General features: G+C 34.8%; 2 protein-coding genes across 2 annotated transcripts; one reads left to right on the top strand and one right to left on the bottom strand.

Annotated features, from left to right (window-relative positions):
- LOC105157832 lies at window positions 6,524–7,433 on the top strand. Its single transcript, XM_011074329.2, has one exon. The coding sequence runs from the start codon at window positions 6,601–6,603 to the stop codon at window positions 7,165–7,167; it is 567 nt and encodes a 188-aa protein (XP_011072631.1). The 5' UTR covers window positions 6,524–6,600; the 3' UTR covers window positions 7,168–7,433.
- Window positions 7,951–14,566, bottom strand: LOC105157678 (homeobox-leucine zipper protein ATHB-15). Its single transcript, XM_011074120.2, is given in 19 exon segments — window positions 7,951–8,338; window positions 8,551–8,700; window positions 8,941–9,046; window positions 9,176–9,501; window positions 9,695–9,829; window positions 9,987–10,067; window positions 10,221–10,406; window positions 10,788–10,980; window positions 11,065–11,171; window positions 11,298–11,372; window positions 11,720–11,875; window positions 11,991–12,074; window positions 12,164–12,277; window positions 12,370–12,465; window positions 12,750–12,840; window positions 12,982–13,085; window positions 13,193–13,352; window positions 13,594–13,766; window positions 13,769–14,566. Coding segments are annotated over 19 exon segments (2,523 nt in total). The 5' UTR covers window positions 13,808–14,566; the 3' UTR covers window positions 7,951–8,191.

Genomic DNA, 14,572 nt, shown 5'->3' with positions numbered 1-14,572 from the left:
CCCTTAGGGCTTAGCCAATTTTTCCTTTCGTGGAACAAGTTGGGTTATAATACGTTTGCGATTCGATACGTATCCTATTTTTATTTTTTATTTTAAATATATACATTCAACTTATTCATTAACATATTCGAGTTCAAATACAAGATTATTTTCATTTTTTTAGTGCACACATTCAGATTCAAATACAAGATCTCTCGTAAAAGATTTTGATCCCAAACCATTGGATATATCGTCCCCTCAAGGGACCTCGATAAGTGATCCGTTGCGTAATGTATTATTTATTGTGATTATATATGAATTTCACGATTTTATTTTAGGGGAACATTCTGAATTGGAACGCTTGGCTACATCAAGACTAGACCGTAGTTTTCTTTATTATATATATTAAGATTGCAAATTAAGTTGAATATGTGTTACTTCTTAGAATATCAATTATATAAAACTCCTACCTATTTTAATTATTTTTTGACAGTTTCGATTTTTCATTTCAACTTGATATTTTATCTTATATTTCTATTTCACATATATAAATCGTATGTGCAAATCAGTATACATAGAGCAATATATAAAGTGAAATACAACATAAAATATTAATTTGGCGTAAAATAAGGGACTTATATATGCTTTAATTATAATTAACTCTATATATGCTCAACGGCACACATATATTAACAATATTTATTTTGTATTTAAATAAATATGTACCTTGCATTTAAAAATTTAAATTACTTCAATTTGTTCCGACAAAATCATGGGGTCAAGCAGAAAATATATATAACTTTAAATATTTTAGAAACAATAAAGGCATTTAGCAATTATTTACTCTAACCCACCAAAAAAAAAAAGAAAAAGGAAAAGAAAGAGGGGGCATTAGTGGGTCAAGTCCGATTTATTATCCCATGTCCTATATTTTGCTTTGATATTAAGTTGTTGAAACTTACAAGTATTCTTAATTAATTGCATCTTATATGTTATTACACCCATAAAAATTATAATAAATTATAACAAGTTTTTATAAAGTTTGATATAATTATATATATCTCTTCATTATTTAAAAAGAAATATAAATATTCGCTAATATTTGATAAAATTAAGTAATTTTTGTTAGAGATTTGAAATTGTCAACTTTGTCATTTTTCTATTTTTGTTTTCTTTTTTTATAAAAAGTAAATATTTATAAAAAATTATCCATTTAGTTCACAAAATAATTTTAAAAAACTTTAGAAAAATAAGTAAAATCACAATTCATATTTTATAACAAAAAATGGATAGAAAACTAATAAAGACTAACGAATTAGACAATTTGTTAGACAATCATTAAAATCAGGATATTGGTAATTTTTCAAATAATAAGTGGTATTTATAATTATATCAAATCGCATGAGAGCTAGTTATAATTTATCCTAAAAATTATTACAAATGTGAAAATAGCAACATAGTTTCATCTAGGACAAACATTAAAAACAAATAAAAATATCTCTGCCTTTTCACAGTGATAATTTAATTATATATAAAAAGATGTATGGTAAATGGCCACACTATCTAAAAATTTTAGTTGTGAAAGAAGATAATCATTTAATATTAATATCTTAACACATCTATCGTATACAAATACTGCCCATGAAACCTTTTTTTTACAAATTGGTGAAAATGAGATTCAAAATCAATACCTAATATCGTTGGACTTGATTTTAGTACCATACATATATTTTAAATGACTGTCTCATCGCACGTTCCTAAAGTCGTACCGGCCCTTCTTGTGAGAATGAAGATGATTTTTTAAGTGAGATTTAAATATCTCGTACGTAGTTTATAGCCCTTTTTGTGTGTGTGTGTGTGTGTGTGTAAGAAGATGTTGAGTGTCCGTGAGTTTAGAGCCGTTGTAATGTGAAGAAAAATCGAGCCGTTGTGCCTAAAGGCTTTCCTTAGCACCGGAGGTTTCTGGTGACTTATAAGAGGAAAAAAAAAAAAGAATTCGAGAAAGACAGAAAAATCGTGGGAGCCTCCAAACATTACCAAACAAATGAACAAAATTGACCTAATATTTGAAAATCAGCCGCCAGTCTGAAGAACTTACCATCCATGCACACTATCTATCTCAACTACTCCAAATTATTACACATGGTTTTTTGGTGATATTCTACGGGTACAATTAATTAATCATATTATTATTATCCATAATTAATTTTGTTAATAATTCAAAATAAAAAAATTATTTTATAAAATAATAATAATAATAAACTACTAGTAAGAAATTTAGACGTACATTATTAATTTATAAGTTGATTTACTCAAACCGATAATCTCGACTGCATTCTTTATCATTTGAATAAGGCCTTATTGACTTGATTGTATTTGGAAAGAGATATGTTAATAATAATAACGAAAGAATTGAGATACCCTCCATAAGTACAAAACACCTTTATAAAATAAGGGTCCGAGTGTTTTTTTTTTCCAAATTGGGTTGCACCCAAAACGAATTGACCCGTCAACTCGAACCCTACCCGTTGATCATCATATATGAAAGGTCAAGATCATGTCACGTGGACACCATACAAGTATTGACATTTAGCTTATGAGTACCACCACAACTATTTTGGGTCACGGTACGACATTTCTATTTTCAGCACAACATGAATAGAATAACAAAAATACCATCGATTTTGTTAGGTGAAAAAATTATAAAAATAAAATCATTCAAAATTATTAAAATACACATAAAATATAAAATTAAATATTTTTGAACATGGAATCGAGTTCAAACTGAGTTCCTGCTTACATGGTAGCCCCATTGTCAGCAACATGCAATAAAACAAGGAGGAATTAAAGCCTGTTAAAGTTGAGAAACCCCATTACCTAAAAAGTCAAGCATGTGTGTATTTTGTAATATTATACCTAATTAATGTTCTTATTTTGTGCTAATTAAGAATGTATTAGTTCTAACATTAATTAGTCTGATGATCACTTTTGTGTTCTTTTTGAAGCACTCAAACGTACTTTCTGGGCATTTTTTCACTGTATTAATTAAATGTATATATTGTCAAGACCATATGTTTTAATAGATTGGTCGAGAGACTTTTGACCAAATTGAAAATTAGTTGAGTTTTAATTTGCAAGTGGAAAAAGCTGTAAACCAATATTGTTTGAAAAATGGGGGTTTCAGACCACAGAATTACTACTTCATAATTAGCTGTCTGCATGAGGGCTACCTTTAATTTCTCGAATTTAATAAAATAAATGTCGGCATAATTATTAGACTATTAAAGGGCAAATTAATTCGGAATGTAAAACCCATTAAATATTATTTACAACATAAAATTAATTAGTATTTTGATTGATGAGCAATACAAAATAAAATGAGGGCAAAAAATATTAGGAATATGGTATATATATTACCAAAATGTCCCTCCACAAGCAAATTATAATCACATAATGGGGTTCAAAAATTAAACAGGACAGTAATACCATGCTTCTTACCATAAACAGAAATAATAGTACGTATGGACGTACAAATACCTAGATTGAAGCTAAAAAAGTAGTCTTTGTTCCTTATTAAGCGTATTAAATACTAGTATTTCAAATTTTATTGCATCGTGTATTTGAAATAATATATGTACACGTTAAGTGCACAAAGATACCGTCTTTCGTTTAAACTGCTTCAAAATATAATCCAACATGCTAAAATCACAATGAATTATTATAGAATAATTTAAATTTGATATTTATATGTACTAAATAAAACATATATATTTAGTATAAATATAATTGAAGTGAAGTGAAAAGAATGGAAAGGAGTGGAGGGAGAGGGGACATCGGGGCGGGCGGGATGCCTAATTATGTGTTGCTCTTTAGGACTGCAGCTGAAGACAAAAGCCAAAATTTTGTAGCTCACCTTCAGATGCAAAAGACCAATACACTAAGCTTTGTCCCATTTCTTTCTTTCTGTTTACCATTTTTTTTTTTTTAAAAAAAAAAAGGGAATACTGCTATGGGAAGTACAAAGCACATCTGTACGAAAATAGTACCTCTCTCTTGTCATTAATTATAAGGTAATTTATAGCGGGATAGCTCCTTAAATTAATAATCGTCTAATAAATACCTCATTTTGTTAGATTTTTATCTATTTTTGGTAGTGGACTGATCAAATTGATCTTTTGAATTATTAATTATAATTTTATTTATTGTTATCCGTAGTATTCCTAAACTGTTCAAAATACATCATTTAGAAAAGTGAGACGCCAATCCAAACCTAGGAATGAACTACACCCCTCCTTTCTTTTAGAATAGGATTTTTGGCAGATGAAACTTGAAGGAATGAAACCAATGGTTATAACATAAAGGGATAAACTAGAAATTTATTTTAGAATTTTTCAAATTTTATTTTTTTAATAATAAAATAATAGGGGTGTAACTGAGATTTCCACTGCATTGTTTAGAAACTTTACAACTATTTTTAATTTTAGAGGGTATTTATAATTTTTCTAAACAAGAATAAGGTATTTGTAATTATGATAAATTTTTGAAGAACCCATTGTAATTTATCCTTAATTATATGAAAAAATTTATCCATATATACTTAAATTCAATAATGCCCAATCCATTACAACTATTGTAATTATTATATGATTCATTATTAACTTTTAGTTATGCACTAACTAAATAATAATTGAACAAAATAATCATTGATCTTCCAATTAATTATTTGAGGTTAGTTAAATCTGCTTTGAATTAGAATTTTTTCTCAATTACATATGAAATAGCAGAAAAAACGAGCGTAGAGATAGGAATGCCAAATGAGGTGGGTAAACTTAAGTCTCGCCCTGGATTCATCTTGATTGGGACATGTTTGTGTTTGAAAAATTAATTTTATGGATCTAGTTAAATTCAGAAAACGATTCTAATTCTGTCTAAAAGCCATCCCAAATAATATTTCTAAGTATATTTAAATTATTGATATATATATATTTATATGTTTATAAATAAATTATATTTTTCATGCAATAATAGTTTATTAACTACTTATAATCAAAAGAAATTACATATTAATTATTTGAAAAAATAAAATTCAGCTTGATTTTTCAGGCTAGGCTTGTAAGTCCTAGAGTTCGTGTGTGATTTGATGAATTTGGGGTGGGACGAGCCAGAAATTAAGTTATCATTTCTATGCAGCATTAAAAATGAATAAAACAAATATACTAATTCTAATGTCCGAAGTCAAAATTATTTAATTCATTTACAAAAATTAATATCACAAAGTTTGGAAACCATGATATTTGTGAGTAAAGATCAACTAAACCAATTATTGATGAAAATATCAAGCTGCTGGATAAATAGCGACTATCTAGTAATTGGAAGCGCGATTTTAGTTTCCTGGAATGGGAATCGTTGATTCTCCTTGGGAACACGCCAAACAGAGCGAGCGCACTTTCCTTCCCACATTAGGTTTATTTGCCAGGTGTTTGGCGAGCAGAAGAGACACGTGTTCCCGGGCAGCCTTTGTTGCTAAGGAAACCCATTGGCCATCCCAATAAAGTTAGAACAATCAGAGTGAAACTTACACTTGGAAACTCACGTTCAAAGTGAAACAATCATTTAAAATTACCCATATCTCCCCCCCCCCCCCCCCCCTCTCTTTTTTTATTAAATATTTTTGGGTTTTTTCCCCCCCTCACCCTCCTCTCTCTATTTTGCACTTGCTTTCCTTAATCACATTTCGTATATGTTAGTGTTGATATAATATCATTTCCTATTTTCCCATTAGTGATGATAATATACTAACAATTATATTATATTTAGAGTTAGTGGCATTAGTGGATCATTACCTCCATGATATTTATATGTTTTTCTTTAAATAATAACTAAAATTGAATTTAAGTGATTTTAAATTAAAAAGCTATTACAGGCCAGCATAGACTCTCATAACTCGTTTTATATAATCAATTAGTACGGTGACTTACGACTTGATCGTTGCTCTATTGTGTAAATTGGTGCCCGCTCTAATAATCTTGTACAAAATTTGTTCTGAAAAAGATATTTTCGTTACGAAGAAAAAATTTTGGAAGTTGATTATGGACATTCGTTTACAATCAGTATTGGATTCTTGACTACAATATTAATGAATAAAAATTATTTTTTCTTGGGATCAAAGTATTAACATCAAACTTGGAATTCGCAACCATATAACAAAAACAGTATGAATTTGAACGAAGAATTCAAGAAAAAGTGAATTACCAAACCCACAATAGAAAATAATTAGAAAAACTAAGTAAATTACCAGAAGCGTTGAAAGTAAACAAAGTTAGAAAAGAAAGTAAAGAAAGTGACTGGGCCGGCTACTTTAAGAAAGCACCACATTCCCACATTACATGCAACATTTCAATTATTAGTTATAACTATATGTATTAAAATTTAATCATTAAAAGTTTCCATGCAGCCCAAGAGTACTTCTCCCCAACCTCAAAGTACAACCCCAATTTGTCCTCTTCCTTGTTTGGGGGCCTTTAAATACCACCCTCATGTCCCAAATGCAATCAACAATCTTCTTTCAAGATTTTCTAATAAGCTGAAAAGCTCTCCCCCACAACCAAACACTCCCCACAAATGGAGCAGAACTTGCCAGTAATAGCCAAGAAGTTCTGGCACATAGTCAAGGTAGTGTATTTCATGTTGAGGAAAGGTATATCAAAGGCCAAGCTCTTAGCCGATCTCAACATAGCCATGAAGCGCGGCAAGATCGCCGGAAAATCAGCCATGCACAACCTCATGTTCCACCACGACACAGCCGCCGCCTCCTCCAGCAACCAGTATTCCACCCACGTCGACGTCGACCCACAACTTGCCTACCCCGTCCCAGTCAATGAATACGAGTTCAGCTGCAGCAACAGCCCTGCTTTCCACCTCCCCTTCCACCTCAACAAGCGCAAACGCTCCCACAAGCCCGTGGACGGTGACTTGTTGGCGGCGGCATTGGAGGTGGTGAACAGCGCGGCGGCTTCGCCTGCGCTTCCGGGGTTCGGGCGGACGCCGATGGTGAGACAGCTGAGGATAACGGACTCGCCTTTCCCGTTGAGGGATGTTGAAGAAGACAGCCATGTGGATGAAGCTGCTGAGAAGTTCATCAAGAAGTTCTACAGGGATTTGAGGCAGCAAAATGCTGTGGCTTCTTGAATTTTCTTTTCATTTCTTTTCTTTTTTTATTTAGAAAAAAAAAGGAAATTGTGGAAGTATATTTTGTGTTTTGTGATTATAATTTTGTATTTTACTATATATGAAAAAAAATAAATTTAAAGGATAAACAATGATACAAAATCAAAGTTGTACTGTGCATTCCGCACACGTATGGATATATATATATATATATGTATATATATTCCATATAAATAGGAGTGTAGAAGTTTTTTAGAAGGATTTTTCCCTGGCATAATTAAGATACGTTTGTTTTTTATTACTTATTTTGCAATAGGGATGACAATTAAGTGGAAGAAAATTTTAATTCTAACTAGGTTTGGTCTAATTTAAATTAATTATATAATAAATGCGTTAAACTTGTGGTGTGATTGGTGCAAGTTCATGAAAAATGGCCAATAACACAACAAGTATATTATATTGTGACTGATTTTGTTTTCAATCAAGCTTGAATCGGGTTAAAATTTTCTTTTAGTTTAGAACCTCCTATAGGTTCTACCCAACCCTATTAGTTTTGAATTAAATTGGCTCGTATAAAATGGATAGAACTTAATTAAAATTTATTATGTCGTGGGTTGACGATGAATTTTATATGAGTTTGTAATAAGTTTTAAATGAGTCTAAACTCTAACCTATAGTTTGATCGTTTAACTTCGATTTTGATCTAGTTTTACTAGATATCGTTAATTATTTCCAAATTGTTTAAAGTTTTTGACCTTTTCATAATAGAACCAAATTTATCAAAAACAGGTTTGGAGCATCGAATGATTAATCTATTAACATCTTACAATACAATAGAAAAGGAGACACAGTTGAGTAAATGCATCACTTAACGTTGTTCAGCATTGACAACAAAATGCAGATACTACATCCCACAGACAACATTGTTCCTGGAATATAAGCAAAAACATGATAAGAAAAGCATACGAGTTGGTGCGACAAACATTGAACAAAACGAACGTTAATTCGTTGGCCATTCAGGTTCTGGCATCTATCGACCACAAAACTAAACAAACGACCAGTTCACGAACATGAAGCAGATGCAATGAGCGTTGTCGTCTTCGTTCATGACTTTCCAAGCTTCTGCTCTCTCGAAAGAAACTGGCCTGCCCATGCTTGACAGACAGATGCCGCCTTGAAGAGATCCAAAACCCTGTACGACATCAAAAGCCAACGTCTATTTTTGTAACGGTAGTATACCATTTAAGGTTAACAATTATAGTCGAGATATATCTTAATATTTGACACAGAACAAAATTTCAGAATTTTTATTTATACCTTCAGTTATTACAGCATATGTTCTTTTAACTGTCTGGATCGGATATCCTAGTTTATGTTAACAAATACTTGTGTTGATTGACTGACCTGATGCATTATCTGTGGAAACTCGGAGCAGAGGTTTTTGCGTCCATGGTCGTCGAATATCTTCTCCAGAGAGATATCTTGAAGTGCGACAAGGGTTGTCTCAAGCATGTCAAGACCAGCCTGGTTTGCAAATGTAAAAACCGGTAACGCCTGCAGTGGCATACAAGTCCCGTTTCGTGTCAGATTAGGTAAATGATGGTTGAAAAAGATGTGGTCGAGCAACATTACAGTGAAAGCTGAAAGGCAGTAATAGCTGAGATAAAACTACAAGATCTGGCGTAAAATTTGCAAGGCCGGCTGCCGAATTAATATAGAAAGTTATTCTCAAGCTTCTTGATTATCTGGCTCGTGTTTTCGTGCAAACAGGAAATTTGATATCTGGATAGTTACCTTCATGGAGCAGCACATAATGGCATCCGAGTGATGCCATAGAGCTTTAAGGATGGATTCACTCCCTTCACCGCTAGATTTGAGAAGCTCAACACCCATATAGCTCCTACAACAATAGAGAAACTTCCTTTAGCTAGAGTAACAGAACATACTGGTCAAGTTACACCTCGTAATTACACTAATTCACAACTTGTAATTACACTAATTCTCAGAGGGAGACGTTGATATGAAGTACCTATAACTACGGCAGATCCAACGAGCGAGGGTATGCGCTTCAGGAGTTCCAAGCGGTGATCGAAGCCCAGCATGAGGACCAAGGTGAGATGGGGAGAGAGCTAACGCGACCCTTTGAACTGATGAGATAATGCTACGTACATATTGTCGGGCCATGGATGCTACGTTATCTTGCATGTGGCTTTCGAAAGCGAACTGAAATGCTATTGTCATGACAGACCTTGAAGCACCATTGGTACTAGAAAGATCGTTAGACGGTTTATTGCCTGCTGTCCCGGTTTCAAGGGCAGAAGCGAGGTCCAGGGTTCGATTAGGACTTGAAGCTTCCTACACAATATTGCCGCTAAATCAGAAAATAGAAGAAGTCCAAAGAAATAAGTCCCAAGGGGATTCAAGAATTTCGAATAGGAATCAAACCATCGAATGATTAATCTATTATTAATCAATAGCAATATCCAGTTTTGTAGAAGTTGTAAAACACAAGAATAAAAACGAAAGTTGCATATGGAGACTAACTAACCTTGCCAGAATCGAGAGGAATGATGCGAAAACCAGAGGGCAGAAGAGGAGCATCGTCAGTAAAAGAGGCATCAATAGGGGCAAATATGAGTTCTGCACATGTGCCGACTGCATGTTCATCCATTCCACTACACAGCTGCCAAAATCCAAGAGATGAGCACAGAAGAGGACAAATTAAGGCGTAAAACAGCAAAATATCATCAATACTACTTTGGAACTCTGACCTCAGTTAAAATTTCTTCACAGAGCTATACATGTTTTACTATTCAATCAAGAAAGATTACAAAATTTACCTGCAAGAGTAACACATCCCTGGGCATCATTGCATCTTCAGGAGAATGGGCAACACCTTCGAGCTTAATTACCTCCAACAGCTATTAATAATCAAAGAATCCATAATATTTACATCACAAAGCAAGAAAACGCCCATACCATGTTAAACTATCAAAATTTTACCTTATATGAAATTTAAATAGACAAATAAATTCGGCCCCAAAAATGAGTTAAGAGCATATCTATGCACTTGCCTCTTCGTGCTCAACTGTCTGAGCCAACGGGAGTATAACTTGACCCCCAAAATTACCAACTCGGGGGCCTAAGAAATTACACGGACCAAATTTGACAGCAGCAGCTGAGTAGGCATCAATGTTGTTGTCTGCCCATTCCGATCTGTGTTCCCGCAAGAACCTGAGTAGTATTGCCGGAGGCACGTTCTGAACCCAAAAGTGAAGAGAAATTTGAATTTGAATTATAGCTAGAAGAGAATGAGAGTAACAAAATATAGATAAACAGATACTCATTCAAACATGAAGGAAACTGAAAATGCCGATTAACTGCCAAAAATGCCAATATTAGGGGACAATGGTAGATGTACAACACCGAATATTCAGAATCAATTGAGTTATTAATTGAAAGCATTATAGTAAAGCTCTTTAATGTGACAAAGCTATGCACGCTAAAGCAACGACAGGAGAATAGCCTGCATAGGGCAAAAGCACATACTTGACATCATATATTAAACATGAAAGAACAAAACACATGAAATCCTGGGTTAAAATTGATCGGAAAAAAAAAGGCACGTGGAGTTTGCTGACCTGTAAAAGCATAGATGCTTTGGCACACAAGATGCTATTGCATATGGAGTTATATCCACTTGCGAAAGAGATGTTTAAGCCCATCAATTTATCTGGATTTGAGTTCACAAGAATAGTAATATCGTCCATGCCATCATTACCAACCAACGACCACCCATCATCACTAAACCCATTAAGAGCCTCGTTGAATCCCCTGGAAAATGATCAAAAAGATTTTAAGCAATTAAGAATCCTGTAGGACTGAATAAAGATAGTAAAAGGAGGAGAGGTGTTGTACCGGCCCAACCGGTGGCTAAGTGCTCGCAGAGCTGCTGGTCTTCGGCCCCAGTTAGTCACACTAGACTGTGAAATGTCCTGAGCTATCTGTCTAAGTTGGCGAAGAGCCTGCATCAAGAGACAAAGAAGACAAAAAACAGATGGAAAAAGACATCACTAGGGGGAAAAAGCAACATCTGCTTTTCTGGAATCAAAGTGTTGTAGAGTGTGAAGAAAGTAGCACAAAATTATTACAGCCATTGTGACCCTTTGAGCAAGCACAGTTGAAGATTCATAGAGTGGGCGCAACACTTCGGGAACACTCCATGCCTGGTAATCAAAACCACAATAGCACGATGAAGTTGCAAACTAGCATACGCAACAGGAAACAATTCCCTATACCGAAAAAGTTCTGTTGTTTTTTAACTTTCAGCAAGCTATGGTAGAAGCTAATCACTTAGTAAAGGAATGGTGCCTGAAGCCGAGTTTGTCCATCTTCATCATTCAAACTAACTCCACATGGCATTCATCTTTAAATAAATTTATTTTTCTCTCAATCTTCTTATAATGATAGATTTATAAAGAATTAACTGCTCCATTAGGAGAAAGGAAGTTAAATGAACAAGGGGATCATGATGGAAATAGTATAGCACCGGAGATGGCAAATTTAATTTTACCTCCAAATTCATGTGATCTACAATGTGGATAATTGAGCCACCTCCGTCACAAGGTCTGATTAGGTAACCACTGGGCAACATCTCTGCTCTCACGAAGTTTTGCACAGGTGGCATGCTCGGACCATTTTGAGTATTGGTAAGTGATCTTTCACAGACCTGAATACAATTGCAGCACCAGTGGAATTTTTGCACAAAGTTGGTATAAAAACCAAGTTACAGAATTTAAAAATCACAAAACCATAGGAAATAAAGAAGATTAAGGTTGACGTACCACCAAACTGCCATCGTCCATAACAGAAGTATAGCGTAACAACCAAAAGTCACGACCTGGCGCCAAAGTCGTTGGCGCATACAGCTAAAATTTGAAAATCATAGCAGCTAATTAACGAATATACAAAATGAACTTAGCGAACATGAACTCTTAATAATAATACACATGTCTACCTGCATGTATAAAAGTTCTATGGTTCCACCATTGGCAGTCGGCAGCACATTTAGCACATCCACAGCTCGGCAATCGCGAAACCAAGAAGGCCGATCTTTCAGGATTTCTGCAACCTGAATGGACAGTATTGGCAAGCAGTTCTTTTTAACCCAAACTAAGATTATACAGACAGAACAAACTGAGAACACGGTCGTAGTGAACTCACTCTGGTGGGCTCTAGACCAACCAGGCCACAGGCTCTTGCTGCCACGCCAGAGCAACCATGAGAAATAGCAACGATTCCAATGGAATCCGGACCAGGCTAGTCAAAATTAACAAACAATTGGTGAAATGATAGATATAGTCATGTTGTCAACAAACAGAAGAGAACATAAATATCCGTCGTGCAATGCCGGTGTCCTACTTAACCCACAATTCAACATGGTCTTTCGAGCAATTTCTTTAGGCAAAAAATAGTAAACTTATGAAATAAAGTGTTAATTCTCAAATTCTTGAGTAACATTAAGTAGCCTAGTAACTTTTGCCTCTACAGTAAGTATACAATAAATAATACTAAAATAGTTTTGATTTCAAGGCAACACTTACCTTCATTCCAGGCATTTGGACCCACTCAACAGCAGTTCCAGTGGCCTTTGAAAGAAACTCTGCTAAAGTCTCCTCTGCAATGGACAAAAGCCTGGAAAAGTACAAAAAGCTTAACGGAAATCCATAAGCCACCCACAAACACACACCAAAAAGTGATTCAGTCACGATAACAACAAATATATCCTTCATTCCATCAAGAAAACAACTAGACAATCATAGCCCTACTACTCACCCTGCAGGACTGGCATCCCTTGGCGGAGGCTGAGGCGTTAAGTGGTGTTTTTGACCACTCGTCACCACTGATTCACAGCTTGTGTCTTTTGAAGCAAGTGGATTCTGCAACATAATACACAATTTAAAAACTCGAGATTATACTAAATTATGGGATTAAAACAACAAGTTTGTCAAAGTGAGAATGCTGAGACTAGTTCCAAGATTCTCACATTCGGAGTATGCTGGCGAAAGTAACTGTTCTCATACACCAATTGTGAGACCTGTTTCTGCAACCTATCATTCTCCTCCATCAAGAGCTTATTCATGGCTGTCAGCTTCCTGTTTACAGCTTGAAGTCTTGAAGCCTCTTTCCTCTGCTTCTCTCTGCATCTGTATTGTCCAAGAAAAGAGTAATTCAATCCTGTCTTTTTAACACAATAAAAACTCTTTGAAATAAAACAGAATATAGCTCAGCTGCTTAAAAATCTTAACCAATGCGTGAAAGAAAAACCTAACTGAAAGAGAACCAAACTCTACTACATAGCCCTTGACTTTAGCACTTTATGTTCCTCTGTAAGAACTATTGACTACATCCACCCAACCAATCAACTGTAATACTAAAAGAAAATACCTTCTGTTCTGGAACCAGACTTTGATCTGCTTAGGCTCAATGTTGGATAAAATGGGGCATTCACGAATCAGCTGCTGGCGACGCATGGAGCTCGGCTTAGGACACTCATGATACAGCCTCTCAAGGGCTTCAACCTGCTCAGGCGTGTAACGCACATATTTCCCATGGCTGCCGCAGCAGCTGCCTTGTTACCGTCTTTGCAAGACATTGCCATCTCCAAAATCACAACTTAACTAATCCAAGAAACCAAACAGTCACTTCCCCACCACCCAAATCCCCAATTGAACTCCTCTTATTTTACTTCACAAAGCTCAAAAACTTGTGGAGGCTATTAGCAAGAATCCATTTTTCTTGACAGAAGACAAAAGTTCTAAATCCTCAGGCATAATCCCATAAAAAAACAAACATTTGCGGATTTCTGATTCTTTAGGTTGAGAACACTGAACATACGGAATTTGATTGATCACGGAAAGCAAGAAATTTTTATGCGTTATGGACAACAGATTGCTGAAATGAGACGGTGACTAATTTCCCCTGCACCAAACACAAGAAAACAAAGCCCCAAGAATCACACCCCCCACTAAGACAAAATGAAGAAAGAAAAACACTTTCTTTTCACATCGTTTCCCACATCCACACAAACGTGCCTCCAATCCCACCAATTTTCCTTCATAATAACTAATTCAAGAACTCACAACAGATAATTAGTTAAGCAAAGATCAAAGCTTTGAGTCTCACTGTCTGAATCCAAGCAGAATAAGCAAACCCCACAAAACATTTCGTACCCGCTCCCAAGATTCTTCTTCCACTTCTCTAAAAACCAAAACTTTCTTCAATCAATGGAAGCTCCTCCTGCATGCCCACATACATAGGTATGCATCATATCATTATACATTCATAAACCTCAGGAAAAGAAAAAAAAATGGATCTGGGGTTAAGAAATGAAAGCTGAAAAGGAGTTGTTGGTAAAGAAAACAGT

This window comes from Sesamum indicum, linkage group LG3 (genome assembly GCF_000512975.1).
Source record: "Sesamum indicum cultivar Zhongzhi No. 13 linkage group LG3, S_indicum_v1.0, whole genome shotgun sequence".
Classification (NCBI taxonomy): domain Eukaryota; kingdom Viridiplantae; phylum Streptophyta; class Magnoliopsida; order Lamiales; family Pedaliaceae; genus Sesamum; species Sesamum indicum.
The sequence above is the reverse complement of the archived record's forward strand: the minus strand, read 5'-3'. Positions and strand labels throughout refer to the sequence as shown.